Here is a 20,550-nt window from a genome sequence, read left to right as displayed (position 1 = left end):
CGTGCCGCCACGATGCAGCATAATAGTCGGTGTAAGAAATGAAGCATTAGTTGATTCTGAAGGTATTGCGGATGCAAACATTGAACTACTGCTCAAGAAAGGCATTTGTATAGCTCGAGGCATTATTCAATTACGTGGTGGATGTGCCGATGTATTGCTCACGAATTTCGGAAACGAAATTCAGCACGTTGCAAAGGACACTGCTATCGCCTTCCTGCACGGTTTTCAAACAGTGACGGGCTTATGTGGTCTGGTGTCAGGGCCACCTACTTCGGAACCTGCGCCCGATGTTATGGCAAGAGTTGCAATCAGCCAAAATCTATCCCCAGCCGAGAAGAAAATCATTCAAGACCTCCTAAGAGACTTCACCGGATGTTTCTCTACCTCGTCAAAAGTACGGCGGACCCAGGTTGTTAAACATCGAATAATAACAGATGAAGCTACAAGGCCGGTACACCAAAATCCGTACAGAGTATCACCGAATGAACGTGAGATCATAAAGAGCCAAGTGAAAGAGATGCTGGAGGATGATGTGATACAGCCATCCAATAGTCCGTGGGCATCGCCTGTAGTCCTTGTGAGGGAAAAGGACAACACACTGAGATTCTGCGTTGTTACAGAAAGCTGAACAGCGTGACCAAGCGGCATGTCTACCCATTGCCGCGTATTGATGATACGTTGGATCGGCTACGGCACGCAAGGTATTTCTCTTCATTGGATTTAAAAAGCGGTTATTGGCAAATTGAAGTGGAGGAAAGGGACCGTGAAAAGACTGCTTTCGTAACCCCGGATGGTCTATATGAGTTTAAAGCACTCCCATTCGGCCTCTGTTGTGCGCCTGCAACATTCCAGCGCATGATGGACAGCGTCCTTTCAGGCCTCAAATGGCAGTTGTGCTTAGTCTACCTGGACGACGTTGTGGTGTTTTCAGCAACGTTTGAACAGCATCTAGAGCGACTACGTTCGGTACTTCAGGCTATCCAGTCAGCCAGCTTGACGATTAAACCGGAAAAATGACAGTTTGGATTCGAGAAGTTTCGTTTCCTCGGTTATGTAATCAGCGCTCAAGGTGTTGGCCCGGACCCGGAGAAGACTGTGGCCGTGGGGCTGTTTCCCAAGCCAAAAGACAAGAAGGAAGTACGCCGATTTTTGGGTTTATGTGCTTATTATAGGCGGTTTGTGAAACATTTCGCGAAAATTGCCGTACCTCTAACAAGGCTCACAAAAGAGGATGTGCCATTTATTTGGTGCACCGAACAAGACAGTGCATTCAACGAACTAAAGAAACGTTTGCAAGCCCCACCTATCCTGGCCCACTTTGACAAAACCGCAGATACGAAAGTTCATACAGATGCCAGCAATCTTGGCCTAGGCGCGGTCCTGGTGCAATGGCAAAATAGAGAAGAGAAAGTGATAGCATATGCTAGCCACACCCTCTCAAAAGCGGAAAGAAACTGCTCTGCAACCGAAAAAGAGTGCTTGGCAGTCATATGGGCGATCAGCAAGTTCAGGCCATACCTCTATGGCAGGCCGTTCCGTGCCGTCAGCGACCACCACTCACTTTGTTGGCTGGCGAGCTTAAAAGACCCATTGGGATGGCTTGCGAAATGGAGTCTGAGGCTCCAAGAGTATGACATTACGGTCGTATATAGGTCTGGCAGAAAGCATGATGATGCTGACTGCTTATCACGTTCACCAGTCCACTCGACTCTTTCAGAAGAAGAGGACTTCCCACTCCTTTGTGTGATAAAAACCTCAGACATCGCCGAACATCAATGGGCTGACATGGAAATGCTCCCATTAATAAAGTATCTCGAAGGGCACGACGAACAAGTTCCTCGCGTATTTAAGAGAGCGTTATCCTCATTCTGCCTGCGAGATAATGCACTTTACAAGAGGAATTTTGAACACAACAAAGAGAAGTTCTTACTCGTACCATCAGCCATGAGGCATGAAGTCTTAGAAGCCTGTCATGATGGACCGCCTGCGGGTCACTTGGGCGCGAGTCGAACTTTCGCCAAAATTCATCAGAAATACTACTGGCCCAAGTTGCTAGCGTCCGTGAAGCATTACGTCAAGACATGTCGCGAGTGTCAAAGGCGAAAAACACCACCCCTCAAGACGGCCGGCCTTCTCAAGCCTATAGAGCAACCTGCGACTCCATTTCAACAGGTTGGAATGGACCTCCTCGGACCGTTTCCAATGTCGGCACGAGGAAAAAGGTGGATAATAGTTGCGACTGACTATTTGACACGATACGCTGAAACCGGCTGCCTTGAGCGAGGAACGGCAACGGAAGTCGCGAAGTTTTTCGTTCAGAATATTGTTCTTCGTCATTGAGCCCCACTCGTCGTGATTACCGATCGAGGAGCAGCATTCACGGCTGATTTGATGCAATCCTTAATGACAATGACTAACACAAGCCGTAGGAAGACCACTGCATACCATCCCCAAACCAACGGGTTGACAGAACACCTGAACCACACCATCCCTGACATGCTGTCGATGTACGTTGACATTGAGCATAAATTGTGGGACGAAATCTTGCCATACGCAACTTTCGCCTACAATACGGCAGTGCAGGAGACCATCCGCGTCACACCATTTCAGCTGGTCTACGGTCGCACTGTCACTACGACACTCGATGCCATGTTGCCAGTAGACAACGACAGTTACGAGCCATCTGAACTTGACGACTTTCTGCAAAGGGCTGAAGAAGCACGCCAGTTGGCACGACATCGAATACATCAACAGCAAAACAAGGACGCAAGCCACTACAACCTGTGCCGCAGAAAAGTTCAGTACAACCCAGGCGAGCGAGTGTGGATATGGACACCACTCCGACGCTGCGGCCAATCAGTAAAGCTTCTTTGTCGATACTTTGGCCCCTATAAGGTTCTCCGAGGAATTAGTGACCTAAACTACGAAGTCATTGCCGATGGACACATCTGTTCAAAGCGGCAAAACAGTGCAGAAGTCGTATACGTCGTTCGTATGAAGCCCTATTATGAGAGGGAACGAAAGCGCTCCCTTTTTCCGTTTGCCTCCCTCCATCGCGCATCGAGACAATGCGTATTTCGAAGGGGGACTAATGCCACAGAGACTGTTTACAATATCCGACATTATAAAGAATCAGCGTCCACAGTCATGTGCGCACTCTTGCTTGGGGCCGCACGACTCATGCCTCTTGTTCACAGGCACGAGTCAGTGTGGGTTAGAGCTGCGAAGAAGAAGAAGGTGCGTTGGCAGATGAACAGTTTTTGTTTTGGAACGCTCTAGCGGACTCTTCCAAATCTTTTCACACATAATTTTCAGGGCACAAGTTCGCCCATAATAAACCAGTTTTTTACTTTTCTTCTCTTGCACCCGTTACAATATGATGCCAAGCACGGGTATAAACGCATCGCCGATTCTAAAAAGATCACAGTGACATTACAAGCCCCCTAAACGCCTAGCTCCTTAATCCTTAACACTTTAACATCCTTGAAATCCCTACCCCTTTTTGAATGTACTGCTCTTCAATTACCCTTGTTTTATGCAGCAAGGAGGACGTAACGTATCTTGCACAGAGTGCGCCTCGTGTCATACCTGCCCACCTCATGATATAGTTGTGCAGCGAGTGTACGCACCCTCTCCCGTTCTGCCCTGCATATAAAGGCCGCCCAATAATGACATTGGTTCTTGTTCAAAGCCCACTCTCACTTCATGTCTCGCTCGATCAACAAATCGATACAATACTATTCGTGTTTTAACAACTTTCGTGTAGGCTGATTTAAAAAGTACCAGCTCTTTTCATACGCAGGGACTGTAAGCTCAACACACATGCCGGTCACATACTTCTAGACTTAGGCCCATTGCTTGTAAAACATTATTTTGGGGTTGCTCACGCGTGAAAGTAAGCCCGTGTCCTTGTAGCTCGAAAACATTTAAAATGTCAATCACCGTCTCCCGGTAGTCAGAGGCAACATTTAAAAATGCAATAAAACCATCAACGTATCTGAAAACTCTTAAAACCTTCAAATCATTGAAAACATTTTGTAGTGACCTATCAATATGAGCTCAAAAAATATTGACAAGTACAGGAGCAACACAGGATCCGATGCAAATGCCATCTCCCTGAATAAAAGGCTGGTCATTAAAAACAATTAATGTGACTTGAAGATTATATTCTAACAAGCTCCAAAAATTTGCCACAGTCAGCTTGACTTCATTCTGAAATGGGATAGCACCATTCTCTTCAATGCATTCATGAACAGATAATAATAACCCTTGCTGTGGTACAGAGTAAAATGAATCCTGGACATCAACCAAGAAAACATAACCCACTTTTTTATTCCTCCTACAAAATTGAACTATTTATTAAGAATTCCTAGAGCAGAACGAGTCGTTAACCCTTAGCAACCTAAGCTGCTTCTGCGAAAATTGGCTTATGTTGCGTTGCCAACATCCAGACTCACTAATAATGTTTCTAAATGGCACATCAGGCTTGTGCGTTTTAGCTGTGAAGAATACAGTTAAACAATTGGCTTTACTTCTATGAATACTTTTCACGAGCGGCGGGAGTGCCAACTTGCTGAAAAATTCCACTAATCTTGAACCTCACTTTTCTTAACTGGTACGACGTTTTTCGTCACCGTTTGTACTGCTTTTTCATTCATTAAAGCCCCACTGTCTACCACAACAAAGCCACCTTTCTTTCTTGCAAAAGACATAGGTTATTATTCTTCAAGTAGGACAACGTCTGTCTAACACTGGCATCAATCCGCTTTGCAGCTTGCTTGGATAAAACTTTATCTAGGCACTCCACCCCTTCAAGTAGGCATCGTTTGCGTACTTTTTGCTGTGCCTTTGAGACTACACTTCTATTGAAAGCCACCAATTCATGCCAAGAAACATAAAACATATCCCATTAAGAAAAGCGGAGCTGATTTTATCAGCGATACCTCCGTTCTTTTCGATGCCACTGAATATGAATTTTCACGTGCACATCTTGGTTAGGATATCGTGTTCTACACGTGTAATATGACACTACGCGTGAACATTCAGGTGTTGTGGTGTGATGTATTATGGAATTTTATGTTAGTACGTGTACACTACAAAGCTGTGCATGCACATCCAATATATGTGGTTTTTGGCATATATGCTTTGAGAAAAATAAAGCCGTTGCTAGTTTGGCGTCTATCTGTTTCTTTCCTCACCTCTTTTTTTTTCTTTTTTTTATTTTTCCATATTGTTTGTGCCAAAGAAGTTCTTTTCTTATTTTGTTATCACTAGTGGCCACGTAAGTTCCAGAACAAACTCAAATGTATACGCTGTGTGTGTAATCTCATCGGTAGGTGCTAAGATTACCTAGATGATTCCCGGTCATTAGGACGCCATTTGGGCAGGGCAGCGTTACACGCATTATGATGTGGTAACAAAAATAGAAAGAAAGGAGCGCGTGTGGCATTACCATTATGACATTACAAATTGTCACTATGCCAATCATCGCTTCACCAGTGACACTGATCTTTATTTATTTGACTATTTATTTATTTTTCAGTTTATATGGCAAAAAACTAGCTGCACTATTGCCGAGCAACCGCTGAGTGCGTGCTGTGCTAGGCCATGCACCGAAGAGGCGAAGTGTGGATTGCTCCGTGCGTTGTCTGCTAGCCCTGTCATATTTCTATGTGCACATACGTCATGCACGTTCTCAAAGTCTTTGTATTTTGAACGACTACAGAAACAAAGCCCATACTGTTGTGAGAACAATTAAGCAAGGGAATTGCACAAGGCTAATACCTTACGTACACGCGGTTTCCGATAATCTGAACAAGATTGCGCAGTGGGCCAAAGTGTGTGTGCTTTTTTCAGCGCCAAATAGTTGAAACGGCTGAGCAAGATCACGACGAGCAATCCAAGCGAAAGAAGGGGGCGCCAAATGAAGCACAAAAACAAGCTTGTTGATTGTGCTCTGCGTGTAGTGTAGTGCCTGCTGTTATCTTGTGGTCGCTGCAACGTCGGTCAGACCGGTCGTACCTAAATGAACGGCTCCGTGACTACAATTACAATGTTAGAAACGTGGCAGGCAGTTTTTTAGCAGTGCACTGTAAGAAGTGTGGTAATTTTCCTCTCTTTGACAACTGCAGAATTTCGGCACGAAATGGAAATCAGCTTACACGTGAAATCATAGAAGCCGGAGAGATAGAGAGGATGGGTGACAAGTGTAATAGCATGCCCTCTATCGCACTGACCAGAAAATAATTAGATTTTGTAGGTGTTCGTCTTGATGCCTAGTAATAATCCTGTTCTACCGCGCAACAGATGTGCAAGCTAATTGAACTTGGTTGGGATCGCATTTCGTATTATGATTTACCTCTTTGTTGAAGGTGTGGAACTAAGCTGATCGTTCATATTCTTCACCCATATGTGGCTCAATGGCGATCGATTATGCACCGTGTGACAACAGTACAACATTTTTGCAATAAATGTTAGGATCGTGCCGCAGAGAAACTTTTCCTCATGTAAAACTTTACCTAGTTACAACTCTGAATTGGGCAAGCGGGTGCGTGTGACTTTCGCGTTTGCCCACAATCATAACAGAAAGGTTGCAGCTGCATGTGACTGTAAGAATGCTGTGTAGCTTCCCACGAAACGGGGAATCCGTTTGCGCTGTGCTTTGTAAGGCTACGTGTGCTACACAAAAATGCAAACTTGTACATGCTTGTCATATCAACCGACACGTCTTTATATGAAAACCTGCAATGAATGAAGTACTGTGGTTGTGTGCATTTCTTTCAGCAAAAATTAGTCTTTGCCGTAAGCATGCATCAATACCCATTTGGTGCTTCAATGCGACACGGAATGAGTCGTTACCTTTTTTAAAAGCAGTGTTCTTGGTTTTCATATAGGTAGCCATAGCTGACAATGCCGGCAGTCAGGCATTATGAGAAGCTCAAGAATGTACCGGAGCAGTTGTTTGCACTTAGTAAAGTCATTGAAGAACCTGCAGCAGTATTTTACTGATTTTGTTGAGTGAAGTACAACAAGATCAATAATAAAAAAAGGAGACGTGAAAGTGGCTGCGGGCTGCGCGCGAGAAGCCTGGCGGAGAAATCCAACCACGCACGTCACAGGAATGCGTGCGCATGGTGGTGCCACGGTATGTCCTCACGCCCAATTTAGAAAATGATATATTGCTAATCGTTTTGAGATTATAAAGTTCATTTATATAACAAGGCACTGCCGATTTCCTGGCCAATCCCCCATGGTAGGTCGCACCAGTTTCGAAAGGGTCAACCAATTCACATCTCAACTTGATCCTGCCGAGTGCGCATGGCACTGGCAGCTAGTTGTGTTTTCGGTAATGTGCTACATAACTCAGCAAAGCAATAATTGACCTCGCATCGCATTCCCCAAAACTATAAAGGGTAGATGGCAAGTTAATTATTAAGGTCCATTAAAATATTCCATCAACCTTGAGCGGTATCGAAATGCCTTCTATACTTTTCTCTTCTCACCCTGGCAGCTTTTCTCACCCTGGCTATGGCAGCTGGAACACCACGTAACATCATTGCACTTGCAGAGGTGGTGTCTCAGACCAATTCAAGCATGCAGCGGCACAACTAGAGATGGCAGAGAGAGCGGGAACGAAACACTTTTTATGTTGCACTGCCGTGATCCACTTATTTCACTGACCAATAATGCAAAAACGAGTCCAGAAACAATAATGCCGTTCCCGCAGGACATGTTGTGTACCTGTTAGTACAATCGACTACACAGCAGTTCATGATTCCGATGAACTGCGTGCTAGCGAGTGTTCTCAGAGCGTTTGGTTCTGCTTGGGCACTCAACGACTGTCTGCTCTGACGGCCGCACAGCAGCCATGCAATCGCAGTGCACAGGGTGTAAAGTACCCTGCAAGCACAGCGGCACGAGAAGAAAGTAAAAAAAAAAGGCAGCATATCCACGGGGTAAATGATGGAGAGTGGGGCGAAGCATCCGTCCGTCCATTCATTCTTGCTTCCGTCCGTCCATGCGTCTGCACGTCCATCCGTGGGTCCGTCCCTGCGTTCGTTCACGCATCCGCCCCTGCGTCCGTCCATGCATCCATCCGTCCGTGCGTCCGTCCATGCATCTGTCTGTCTGTCTGTTCGTTCATCTAGTCAACCCTCCAAGTACCACCATCTCGCATCTTTTCATCATATATTCCGCATATAGAAGCACCACCATCCAGCAGATATCCCAAAGACTAAACGAGAGGTGGCACATGCACACTTCCTTACGGCTTGTGCTTCGTGTCTACTTCCCACCCTTAACCACCTCGAGTTCACGGTATATACTAGTTCACTGTATTGATGGCAATGCGGCCCAACGCTCGCTAAACCTTTTCAAAACCAAGGAGGTTACGTCCAGCGAGTATAACGTAGCAACGCTTTCTTGTCAGATAGTGCTCAATGTACATGCCAATGGCTGCTAATGGGGAATGAGAGACAGGAGAATCCAGCTTTTAGTTAACGCACAATATTTTTTATTGTTCAACAACGCACAGGAGAAATCTCCCACCGGCACCATCTTGCAGGTCAAAGCGTAAGACATGTTACATACTATGACGAGGGTCGAACGGGTGCCGCTTTAAGAAGCTTCGCCCCTAAAACAAATGCAAGGCCTCTGAGATGACGAGAGCGTGGCGTAGAAACACGCCCCTCGCTAACCATCCTGGTGGCTATGCAAGGCGCCCACTGCGTCTACAGCGCCTCGCCCGCGTCATTTATGCGCCGCCATCCGATGCTGCATACTTGTTGTCGGGTTTGTCGTAGTAAACTTAGTTCAGGGCATCTGTTGTGCAGAGTGTGTTCAGCTAGTGCGCTAGCTACACGGCTGGTTTTAATCTTAAAGTTGGTCGAGCATGCACTAGAACATGGGAACCGAACGGCTGGACGACATTTCGGCATCGATCCGTGCGCATTTCTCATGGGAGAAAACAAGAGCTTCAAGCTACAGAAAAATTTGTCACACATTTTGTAGGCCATAACAAGCAAAATTGTCATGCGAAATTTTCGCTGTTATAACATCTGTGACTTTTTTTCTCCTGCGTAATAAACCCTCCCCCAAATCGGAATCAACTTTTCTGAAAAGAAGATGAGTTTATTAGGCAAGCAAAGACAGTATATACTCCAGCTTAGAGATGCCAGAATACTGATAAGAAAGCACACACGCTAAGCAATGGTGTACTCACCAAGGAGAATTAAATCGGCACAAGCGAATTGATTGAAACAACACAGACTGTAGTGTCCGTCACCTTCTTTCCAATGTGTAAGTTTTTATTTGTGCTGTTCTCCGTCACGCGTCATCTGCATCTTTCGGGAAATGATAGAATGATATGTAAATTACCATCTTTCCACCACGATGCCACACATTGCGACATATTACAATGGTCTTTGGAGATCGCTTTCTACTTTTTCGGGCAAGACTGACCCTGCTAACACTGTTGCTAGGTGCGACCACTAGGTGGCGAGCGCTCACTTGGAGTCGTGAACAGATGCGGGCCGAATTTAGGTACAAAACCAATCACATTACTGGCGATTCCGTTTGCTCAAAGCCTATTGCAGTCTCATCCACCTTTTCTAGGCGGGCAATAATTAACATGTTGTTTGTGTGGATTTGTGTAGGCCTTAGATTTTGTAAAGTCATCAGTTCTTGAACACCACTTATCAATGTCCCAAAAGCTTTGCATTTAAAAAAAAATGTCGTCTCGTATTCATAATGCTTCTATTCAGTGTTTTTTATTTAGTTTTTTTTTTTTTCAAGTGTTTGAGGGCATTAGGCAGGAGGCTGCTGGGAGCTATAGGTAACTTGAAGGCTGTGGAGAAAAACATTGCGACGTATAACACTTCTCTGCGCTTTAGGCATAGGCATTCCCATGTCGAGCCCTTTCAAATTTTCTACACCGAATCTTTGCCCCCCTAACCCGGAAGACACCAACTCATATCCGTGACTCCAGCCACTTCGTGCAGCTAGCATCAGATGTGAGCATCGACGATGACGAGAGCCTGGTCTCATTTGACATCGTTTCATTGTTCACCAATGTGCCAGTGCCCTTAGCTGTCTCCTCTGCCCATTCTGCGCTTGAGGGGGACGCAAGTCTGAGTGAAAGGACTCCTTTTGCGGTTCGCAAGCTCTGCCGTCTACTGCAGTCCTGCCTGTCCAGTACGTACTTCTCCTACAAAGGAACTATTTTCAGGCAGAACAGTGGAACCGCGATGGGAGCTTCCATCTCCGTCACGATGGGAAGCCTGACCATGGAGTACATAGAAGAAAAAGCACTCAGCTCCTTCTCGCCGGGACCCAAGCTTTCTCTCAGTTATATGGACGATTGCTTTTGCGTCATGAAGACGTCTCAAATTGAAAACTTCAGACAGCATCTAAATTCCATGCACCCAGCCATACAATTCACGACCGAGTGTGAAAACGACCACTACCTGCCCTTTCTCGACATTCAGGTGGCCAGAAAGCGCATCGGCCTGAAGTTCTCCGTTCACAGGAAGCCAACGCACACTGGCCGCTACCTTCAATTTGATTCGTCCCACCCCGCCTGCCACAAGGCCTCGGTTGTGACCACGCTACTCCAGAGAGCTAAGAAATTATGCTCCAACGACACGGAGCGCAAGAAAGAAGAGGCCCGCATAATTGCAGACCTCAGAAAAAAAAGAATACCCAAAAAACTTTATTTGAGCCACCACCCGCCGCGCAGAGCAACAGAGGATACGAAAGCCCTAATCAACACTAATTGGCAGCCTTCCGAAACGCCTACCGGTCCCATACATTCAAGGAACCAGCGAGATGTTGGCGCGGATCTTCAAGACGGAAGGGGTTCGCATCGCGCACGTGCCTTCGTGTACGCTGGGCCACCTCCTCCCCCGCTCGAAAGACCGGCCAACAATGGACAGGACCTTCGGTGTCATCTACAAAATTCTGTGGGCTGAGTGCCCCTCTTCATATATTGGCGAGACGAAAAACCTACCGAAACGACTGAAGCAACATGCCAACGATGTGCGGAAGCTCTACAAAGAGCGCAGCGCTGTCGCCGAATGTGCTGAGAAATTGGATCACCGAATAAATTTCGAAGCAACAGCCATCCTTGAAAGCGAGCCGAACTAGAGGAGACGGTTATTACTCGAGTCGTGGCACATAGAGAAAACAGCCCATAACATCAACCGCTCTCTCGGAACCCTTCTCCCAGTGTACACACATGGACTGCGCTCCACGGCAAAATGAGAGAGAAAGAGGGGGCGTCATTATCCACCCCGCGAGTGCTTTGAAGATGCCGCTGCTACGTAGCTCAGCAGTTACCGCTGAGGAAGGAACCAACGCCGGGTTTCTTCAAAACTTTTGGTTGGAGTCTAAATCCTCTCTCTGCATTAGTATGTCTCATGTCTAGTTGAAAAATGAAAGGGCCAGTAAACAACACCAAGGTCCAAAAATTGTTATAAGGACAAATATGCCCACTTTTGCTTTGTGAACATGCTGCCACAAAAATTTTGCGAATATATTAAGGAAGTCACAGGGGTCGAAACATGCTGGTCAGCTGGTTTCAAACTTTCGTGCAGCCTCGCCACCCTTCTCCCTCACCAAGAGGAGAAGGCATAGCCCATCGTCAATGGCTAGTTTAGACCAATCGATGAGCTGCGTGCTAGGCCAAGTAGCCGATTGGCGACTTTGCGTCACTGCTCATGAAAGGAAGATTGATCAAGCGTAGAAAAGGAGTGTGGAAATCGGTTTGTAAAATGAAGGCTCTGCATCGCGCAGCGCTGCAATATTCGGAAAACGTGATCGCCGCGTTCTACTCTACGAATTGATGAGCTTCTTAACAAGGTGTCAAAAAAGTCAAAGCCTGTTGACTGATGCTGTACGAGGGTCTTAACAGATTTATGTGACCAGTGGACAAGCATTGTATAACAAATCAAAAGGAAGCCATGACAATCTTTATCCAGCAGCATGTATACTTTGTCAAGTTCTGGAAGTGATGAGGGAAAATTAAAAAGGTTCAGTTAATGCTCTCATAGTACCTATGCTAATCCCTGCCTCCCTGTGACCTGTCTGTGATGCCACAACGTGTTGGCATAGTTTCCAAAATGAAAACTGCTGTTCTGAAGCATCTTCTGTTGAAAATACAATAAACGCAGGCAACCGGTGAAGGCAAAGAAGAAGTAGACAACGTTCGAAAATGGCGAAAATGGCTTTTGGCTGAGTTCTTCTGTGCCAGTTAACCTTATAGTGTCCACATATTTTGGTGCCGAAAACCCACGTGTGTACAAGCCTTCCTTCTACGCACAAACAGGGCTTCTACTCTCACTTAGCGACGCAGGCTGTCAGGACTCGACGGATCGTGGATGCAAGGATCTGCGTTGGTGCAACGAGGTCAGCCAGTAGAGGTTCTCTCCCAATGGATCGTCTAAGAAGGCGAGCGATCTGCAGGATGCGTGCAGAACTCAAAGAATATTCAGGAAGTGCAAATTTTACTCGACTCTGCTAGCGTCGACATCACGACGCTCACAGCTTTAAAGCAACGACTCTCTGCTAGTAATTATGAACTTTTGCATATCAACGAACAGTACAAGGAGTATATCCCGAATGAACATATTGAACAGGAGTATACAGCTATAGCGGAATACCAAGATGAAGTGGTCAGCATGCTCGCTGAGATAGGCCGTAGAATATCTTAAATGTAACGAGCTCGAGCCGACCATGTGCGAGCTGCCAGCGGTGAAAGCACAACAACAATGGCTTTCAGGGACGAGGCTCCCGCAAGATTTATGTCACCCTGGTTGCCGCGGCTGCAGATTCTAACATTCAAGGGTGACTCTGGGAGCAATTTGAATGGCTCATTCACCTTAATAACGACCTGACACCATCCACAACGTTCTACTACCTGAAGAGCTTCGTATCGGGTGACGCAACAATAGCGATTGCGGGTTCCCCCACAACCGAGTCTTGCTAGGCCGACGTCATAGCTATGTTCAGGGAATGATTCGGCGATAAAGCTACAATTATTCAGCACCATCTGACGGCACTCAGGAATTTTCCAGAGGTGACATCGGCTAACAACATTCATGGTTTCCAAGAACTGTATGATGCCACGCAGCTGAATATTCGCTGCCTTGGAGCCCTGAATGTGCCGACACTGACGTATTCTGCTATGCTTGCAAACATCTTGCTACAGGCTCTTCTGTGAGACATCAGTCTTTTTTTTTTCACACGAGAAAAATCACACCGCGCCTTGACACGGCCTTTTGACGTACGTGCTGCTCAAGCCTTATTGTCGAGAACACTAGTACAGGCGTCAGCTGCGTCAGACACCCAGCTGAATGACCTGCTATTATTCATACGAGTGGAACTCAAAAGACGAGAGCAGCACGCATTACCACATCAGAGACCTGCTTTGGAAGATCGCTCAGACCGAAGAAATGGTGGCATCCTAGCGGCACGAGATTTTCACACCACATTTATACCAAAGTTCAAGTGCTTCTTCTGGCATACTGATCAGAATGGAATGCGCAGCTGCAATGCTAGTTTTCCACTCGCGGTCAAAAAAGAGCAGCTGTAAAACGACAACCCGTGCTTCCGCTGCACATCGAAAGGCCACCGAGTTGTCCGATGTTGGTCGAAGTTGTCCGATGTAGAGACGTACCAGGCCTAGTGGCAATGAAGACCATCTTCGGTTGCACATTCGGTACAAAAGCCTATAACTAAGTACACCCTTTTGGACTGTGGAGCACGTCTGATCAGTAGATGCAGCAGAAGAATCTACAGCAGAAATTGGAGAGCCCTGCTCCAAGCATCACTCCTGCAGAGCATCACCTACTGCAGACAATGCCCTTCAGATAAACCTCCACAGTTTGAGCAGACACTAAGGCAGTCTGACGCCCAACATTGGGTAGCTCTACCGTACAAAAGCGACCACAACCATGCAACCACGACAAGTTGTAACAACGGTAGACTGTGCTTTGAACACGGCAAGCCGAGAAGACATCATATGTGGCAAGCAGAGAAGACAACATATGTGTTCCAAATTGGAAGCAGAGCTTATCTGTTGACGACTGGAGGCACAGAGCTGACACTATTGACGAAAGACAATATACGTACAACACAATGCCAAATGTGGGTGACTCCCAAACAATCTTCAAGAATTTGAACACAAGCCCTTTGAAGATATCTGATTTCTCCCGTGGATGCTCTGCGCGATTACTCATCGAAGAGTCGCTCCTATCTCATCCGGCTCCCAGCTCATGTGACACGTCAACTGTGCCACAGGCTCCCAGGAATGATTCTTTCGAGAAGCTCAGCTACCATCAGAGACTATGGTATCGTCGTTGCAAAAAAGAAGTAATGAAGTATTTTAACTTTCCTAACTGTATCATCAAACTTCAAACCGAAAGGGAATGCTGAACTATATCGTAGTAGTGCAACATGACAATAAGAACCGATGTTTTCAAACACTGTTACGAGTAATGCAGGTACATCATGGTCATGGTGGACTGGTGTTGTTGTTCTCCACCTACACACAAGCCAGCAATGTACTTAAGAGGCCCGTTCATGCTGCATGGACCAGACCTCTTTCATGCTTTTTCTGGGGCGGGGCAGGATGTTAAAAATATAATAAACGCAGCCAACCAGTTAAGGCAAAAAAGAAGTAGACGTAGTTCGATAATAGAAATGATGACTTCTGGCTGAGTTATTCCGCTCCACCTAACATTTTAGCGTCCGCATCTAAGTTTGTTTTGTTTCAGAACTTGGAAATCATAAATTGAGTAATGTAAGTAGTCTTCCTTGAGCTTCTTAACATGCTCCCAGCATCTGTCTTACATGTTACATGTATAAAGGATATGTTTTCTCCACGAAAGCCTTCTAGGACAGAAAACTGAGTTAGCTGGTGCCTATTCATAACAAAGAAACACAGGAGAATAAGCAAGACAACACAAGCATCATTTGTGTTGTTTTGATCCATTCTCTTATGCCCGTATTTGCATGCCTTTCGTTTATGACAAAATCTTTAAGCTAGTCGCTAGACATATGCTGTTTTGTACTACCTATTGTTAATAAAATTACAATATTAGATGTCTGGGGCCTCATTTTGCAGTTTTCTCGCACTCCTTCAGCCAGTGTAAACCAGAAATACAAGTTTTCTCGCTGTAGCCTATAGGACTATGGTACTGCTCATTTCACCACTGGCAGGGGTTCTAGCAGTATACCTGAAGTGTGGGGGCAACGTTTGTGGGCAGTGATATATATATATTGTAACGAGCGTGTTCTCCAGAAGAGTTCCAGCAAGAGACGCGCCAAAGCAAGCAACACAGCTGCAGCACAGAAAACAGGAGGCCGAGAGCGCAACACACGAACATCGTCGTCTCTTTGGCTGGTCGACGTCAAAAGAGCCACGAAAGCGTTCAAGCAGTTGTACATCTTTTGTACGCTGGACTGGCGTAAGCGTGTTATCGATGCTACGCAGGAGGATGTCTTGGACAGAGGAGGTGGTAGCCGCGGCAGAAGTGATGGCATTTATCGTCAACCGTGTCTTTTCAGACGTTGCATCCAAAGGGAAGATGGCGTCAAAACTGTCTAAATGTCCAACACATTCGCCGCGTAACAGAGTTGCCGAACAAGGAAAGGGATTGTACGCATAGACCACACCAGCACCATTCACAAGGGTGATGACGGTAAAAGAAAGTATGAGGTTTCATCAGCCTGCATAGTCTTCAGACGGTGTAAACAGGGCGGTCGAATCACAAGAGTTAGAGGAAACGGACAACAAGGGGGCAGAGAATGGAGAAATGATGGCGTTAGCAGCGACAACCAACTTAAGCACCTGGCTGGGGACGTCGACAACTGTGGTACTGAAAAGGGACAAATTGAGTCGCGCTCCAGCGCAGTCAACGACTGCATCATACGTAGAGAGGAAGCCCCAAACGAGGATTAGAATGGAACGCATGCGGTAGGACAACGAATTCCACAACGTAGAATGCGTCATTGATAAAAAAGACAAGCCATGCACGCCGCCAAAGGCGAGCTCGCTGCGAGCTCGCCGTTCGTTATAAAAGATCAGAAACGGGTATCGTCACTTTCTGCAGTTTGCGTCAAAAAAGTTCACTTAAAACAGAAACGACAGCTTCTGTGTCGACAAGAGCGTTTGTCGCGACACCATCAATAATAACAGGGATTTCAATTGGAGGCGAAAGAGGGGGGCCTTGAAATTTTCGACGAGGGCGCAGTTCCTGTCTCAGGAACTGCGGCTCTTAGTTTCCCTCTTGTGCGGGGTTGGAACAGCGGATCATGGGAAAAATGGAGTGGCACAGGAGAGGAGGAGATTAACGTGAGGGGGAACTGGCACGGCACGAATAAGCACCCGATGAGTCGGCAGGTATGGTCTGCTGGCTGCTGCAGCATGTAGTTGAGGTTGGGGATGTCATCGTTGGCATATAGTGTACGGTGATGACGAGTGATGTGCAACATTGCAAGGAATACCGCAGGCGTAGCAGATGGGCCTATTGTCTAGAGTGTGCCAAGGGTTGTGAGGTGGTCCAGGAGATGACAGGGGTTGCGCGGGAACAGGGTGTATTGGGTGACCAAGGCGTGACAGCAAGTAGAAGTTGTTGACTGGGGCATATGGTGGTGGCGTCTGTCGAGAATAGGAACGGACAATGGCCTTAGCATAGATGTGAGGCGCCGCAAGCTTCGTTGGTGGTACAGGAGGTGGGAGCGCCTCACGAACTTGAAACTGAACGACACGACGGAGCGAGTGATCCAATGCCGTGAGACTCTCGGTGACAGATATGACAATGGAGAGCTGACGAGCCACTTGCTCACGAATTTATTGCTTAATTTGCGGCAGCAAAGTGGAATATTCAGCGCCAGTGCTCCTAGCTTCCAAATATGAGAATTCCACTGTGGGAATTCCAGCGCAATGGGTAGAAAGGCGCTATTTGCGCAGCTAGTCAAAGCTTTGGCACAGTTCTATGAGCTGCGCTACTGTCTGTGGGCACTCAGCTACCAGCGTATGAAATGCATCATCATCATCTATCCTTTTCGGTATGTGCTTATTTTGTCCGACTCCACCATCAGTGCCTTCACCCACTTACAGAGGTCGATGACGTCCTCAATATAACTTGTAAAAGTCTCACCCTTCCTTTGGGTTTCGCCACGGAGGCGATGTTCAGCGTGAGGCTTGCGCAAGCCAGGCCGATCGAAGAATGAAGAGATGATTTGCTTGAATGCCTACCAGGTGGTGAACTCGGCTTCATGGTTGTTGTACCATAGCTTGACCCCATCAGTTAGGTAAAAGCTGACGTGCATCAATTTAGAAGGGTCATACCATTCGTTATGACCGCTAACACGCTCAAACTCTACCAGCCAGTCCTCGACGTCAAGTTCGTAGTGTGCAGCTGAACATTGGAGGGTCATGTCGAGGAAGTACCCTAGCACACATGACCGACGTGGGCGTAGGTGGTGCTTGGGAAGGAGTGGCGTCCTCGGCCATTTCAGAGGCAGACGGCAAAGTCCGGTTGCGGAACTCCAGGACGAGGAAGGGAACTACCCAGCACCTTCACCAAGTGTAACAAGCATGTTCTTCGGAAGAGTTTAAGCAAGAGACGTGCCAGGGCAAGCAAAGACAGCTGTAGCACAGAAGAGAGGAGGCCGAGAGAGCGACACACGAACGTCATCTTTTCTCTCATTGGCACAAAACTGGCACATGCTAATATATATCTATATATTTAGTGGGAATGTTCAGTGGGTCTCAAACACAAATATATATATATATATATATATATATATATATATATATATATATATATATATATATATATATATATATATATATATATATATATATATATATATATATATAGAAAGAGAGAGAGATGGGGGCATTAATGCATATATGTTTTTGCTAAGGCAAGAGAACGAGGGGAAGGGGTCGTAGCAACTGTTAGCGGGGGGCACGCCCCCCTGGTTTCCAACCTGTAAGAGAGGTGCCCCCCCACCCCCCGTTCCAGAGTCCCTGACCACTGGAGTAACAAATCACAATGTGCATCAATGTCGCCAACTAAAACAAAGGGTGTATACATAGTTTGTAAAGTTCTCTGAGAGTGATATTTGTATGGCAAAAGATGCTAAGTGAGCAGACAGTAACAATTTCAAACAACAAGATGTTAATAGCCTCGAAAGGGCATTCAGCGCAACTTCAGAAACATGTACGACACCTAGCAGCGAATCCTCCAGAGTGTCAATAAGAGTGTTCGCAGTGCTTTAAAAAAAAAAAACTTTTGAAATATTGGGCCTACATTGTGATCATACAAGCAAAGCTTTCTATGGGAAGTTAGTATGGCTTATAAGTTAGCTACATTGCATATAAACGCTCTCCATGAATAATAATCATATTAAAGAAAAATGAATAGGAGCTACGAAAGCAACTGTTTTTGTTGACTAGACCTTAGGTGAATGCTTTTCATATTAGGGCATTATTGAGTGCTCTATCCCTTTTTGTACCACTAAAAGAGTGCAGCTCATTCGGTGCTCATACTGGAATTATTGCATCCACTTCTAGAGCTCATTCGGTGCTCATACTGGAATTATTGCATCCACTTCTATCACTTGTTCAGAGGACGGAGAATCGGGCCCCAGGACGTGTCTCAGGCCTTCATGTGCTGGGTCCCTTCAAGACTGGCAGGCACTACAAAAAAAAAAATAGCACCACAGGAGATGGGACTCCTGTGTGTGGTCTTGACTGACTCTTTTGTGGCGCCATCTATCCTTAGTTTTTGGAAATACTATCCAGATAGGCAAGAGACTCACTTGCATTGCATGCCAGCCTGTGGCAATCCCCTAGTTGGCAGTATGCCATCTGGCGGTCTGTGGGACTCTGGATATGGGCGCCGTTCTGCGGGAAGTGGCCATCCCCAGGGCAACAGCCTTTCTCTGGGCAGCATGGTATTGACCTGCAAAGAAATACAATGCACATTTTGGCATCTACATAAAGCAGTCAATTTAAACTTATGACCCAAGTTTGCTCGCTTCTTCGAGATAATGCACTACGGTATACTCTTGGTGGCTCCCTATACACCGAAACATTGGTGAAAAACTATCAAAGGTTTTACTTTCCTTATAAAAAGAATTGCCATGCATTTATGTTTTGAATTTCATGTTTGTTTACATCAAATGTACTTGCCATGCACCACCCTATCTCTTTTAACAAGGGTCGTACCAGATTTTTAAGAGAAAATTCGTTATATTTTAAGGCATCCTCACTCATTTTTCAAAGGCTAAAAAACAGCATCCAAATGAGCAATTTTTGTTTTATTATTTTTACAACTGCAATGTTTCAAACTCCAACTAAATTTATTGCACTTATAGATCGGAGCTCAAGTGAATAGTCATTATCATGCCCAAAATACTTCGTAATATCAGAAAGTTTGTGAAACCAACAAAGTAATTTTTGAGTTCTACGAAAACTAAGATTGCATTGTAGAAGGACCTGAAATCTACCACACCATTGTTCTTGTCGCTAACCCACACATGCTCGTGTGAAAAGTCTATTCTGGTGTACCAAACACTAAGCCGCACAAATGTGGTCTAGACGATACAGGCCAGGTAGACAGTCATGTGAAATATGATATGCAGCCAAAATGAAGTCACGCACAGTGGCATGCCAGCTTTTTCGTGAGTGTGGTGGGAGAAGGGGGGCAAGCCTCTTGTATAAATATATATATGGGAGAAAGACGTTGAATGGTTCCACTAAGAAATGCAGTCAAAAAAGACAACATCAAACGTACAAAAAACTTTTACCAACGTTTTGGCAGGAGGGCCTGCCTTTGTCAGAGTTTTATCCTCACAAAGGCAGGCACTCTTCCTCTTGCCATAGAGTCGGTAAAAACTGCATTTTATACATTTGTTTGTCGTCTCCATTTCTGTTTCTAACTATATATATATATATATATATTGTGGGAAACGAGAGCGCCCTCCTACCTGGCGCCTCGTTCCTAGCTGCCGCACGCGTGCCGACAGCGTAGCCCGGGTGCGCATAAGCGCTGGCATCCGCCTAGATGGCTGCCAAGGCGCCTCTTGGTCTGGGCCAGCCAACCGTCGGCTTCTTCCCGCGCTGGCGTGTCCGGGCACGCTACGCTGGTGCGCTGCGCGGGCCTACGTCACAACGCAGCGCCATTTCCCATTGGGCGCACGTGACATCCTCTTCTCCTACGAGCTGTGTTGCGCTCGACGATTCGCTCGTCGTGGCAGATGCTCTCAGGCCTCCACGAGAGGTTGACGCGCTGCTTAGCAGGCGGCTTCTCGTTCGAGCATTCGACTTCGGCCCTTGTGCGGGAGTCGTAGCGCCCTAGGCAAGCGTACTTGCTCGGTCTTGCGGAGTTCCCTATGCGGCCAGCAAGCCCGTGAGTGTCGCACTGTGCTGCATCTTGACTTAATAAACCCGTTGTTGTTATCCTGCCTCGTGCGTGGTTTCTGCGCCGTGCCGGAGAAAACGACGGACCCGGCCGCACCGTCTTCGCACGCAGCGGC

At 46.4% G+C, this 20,550-nt stretch overlaps 1 protein-coding gene across 2 annotated transcripts in view; it reads right to left on the bottom strand.

The window, feature by feature from the left end:
- The window catches only part of LOC119168266 (poly(A) RNA polymerase GLD2), a 147,599-nt gene that overhangs the window by 111,767 nt on the left and 15,282 nt on the right, over positions 1 to 20,550 (bottom strand). Inside the window, exon 2 of one of the 2 annotated variants that reach the window (XM_037419673.2) lies at positions 18,832 to 18,974. In XM_037419673.2, the coding sequence (XP_037275570.1) occupies positions 18,832 to 18,965 (134 nt within the window). In that variant the 5' untranslated portion in view covers positions 18,966 to 18,974. Of the gene's footprint in view, positions 1 to 18,831; positions 18,975 to 20,550 lie in introns of those variants that run through there. The other variant, XM_075890986.1, reaches the window with a different exon arrangement.

This window comes from Rhipicephalus microplus, chromosome 3 (genome assembly GCF_043290135.1).
Source record: "Rhipicephalus microplus isolate Deutch F79 chromosome 3, USDA_Rmic, whole genome shotgun sequence".
Lineage (NCBI taxonomy): Eukaryota > Metazoa > Arthropoda > Arachnida > Ixodida > Ixodidae > Rhipicephalus > Rhipicephalus microplus.
The sequence above is the reverse complement of the archived record's forward strand: the minus strand, read 5'-3'. Positions and strand labels throughout refer to the sequence as shown.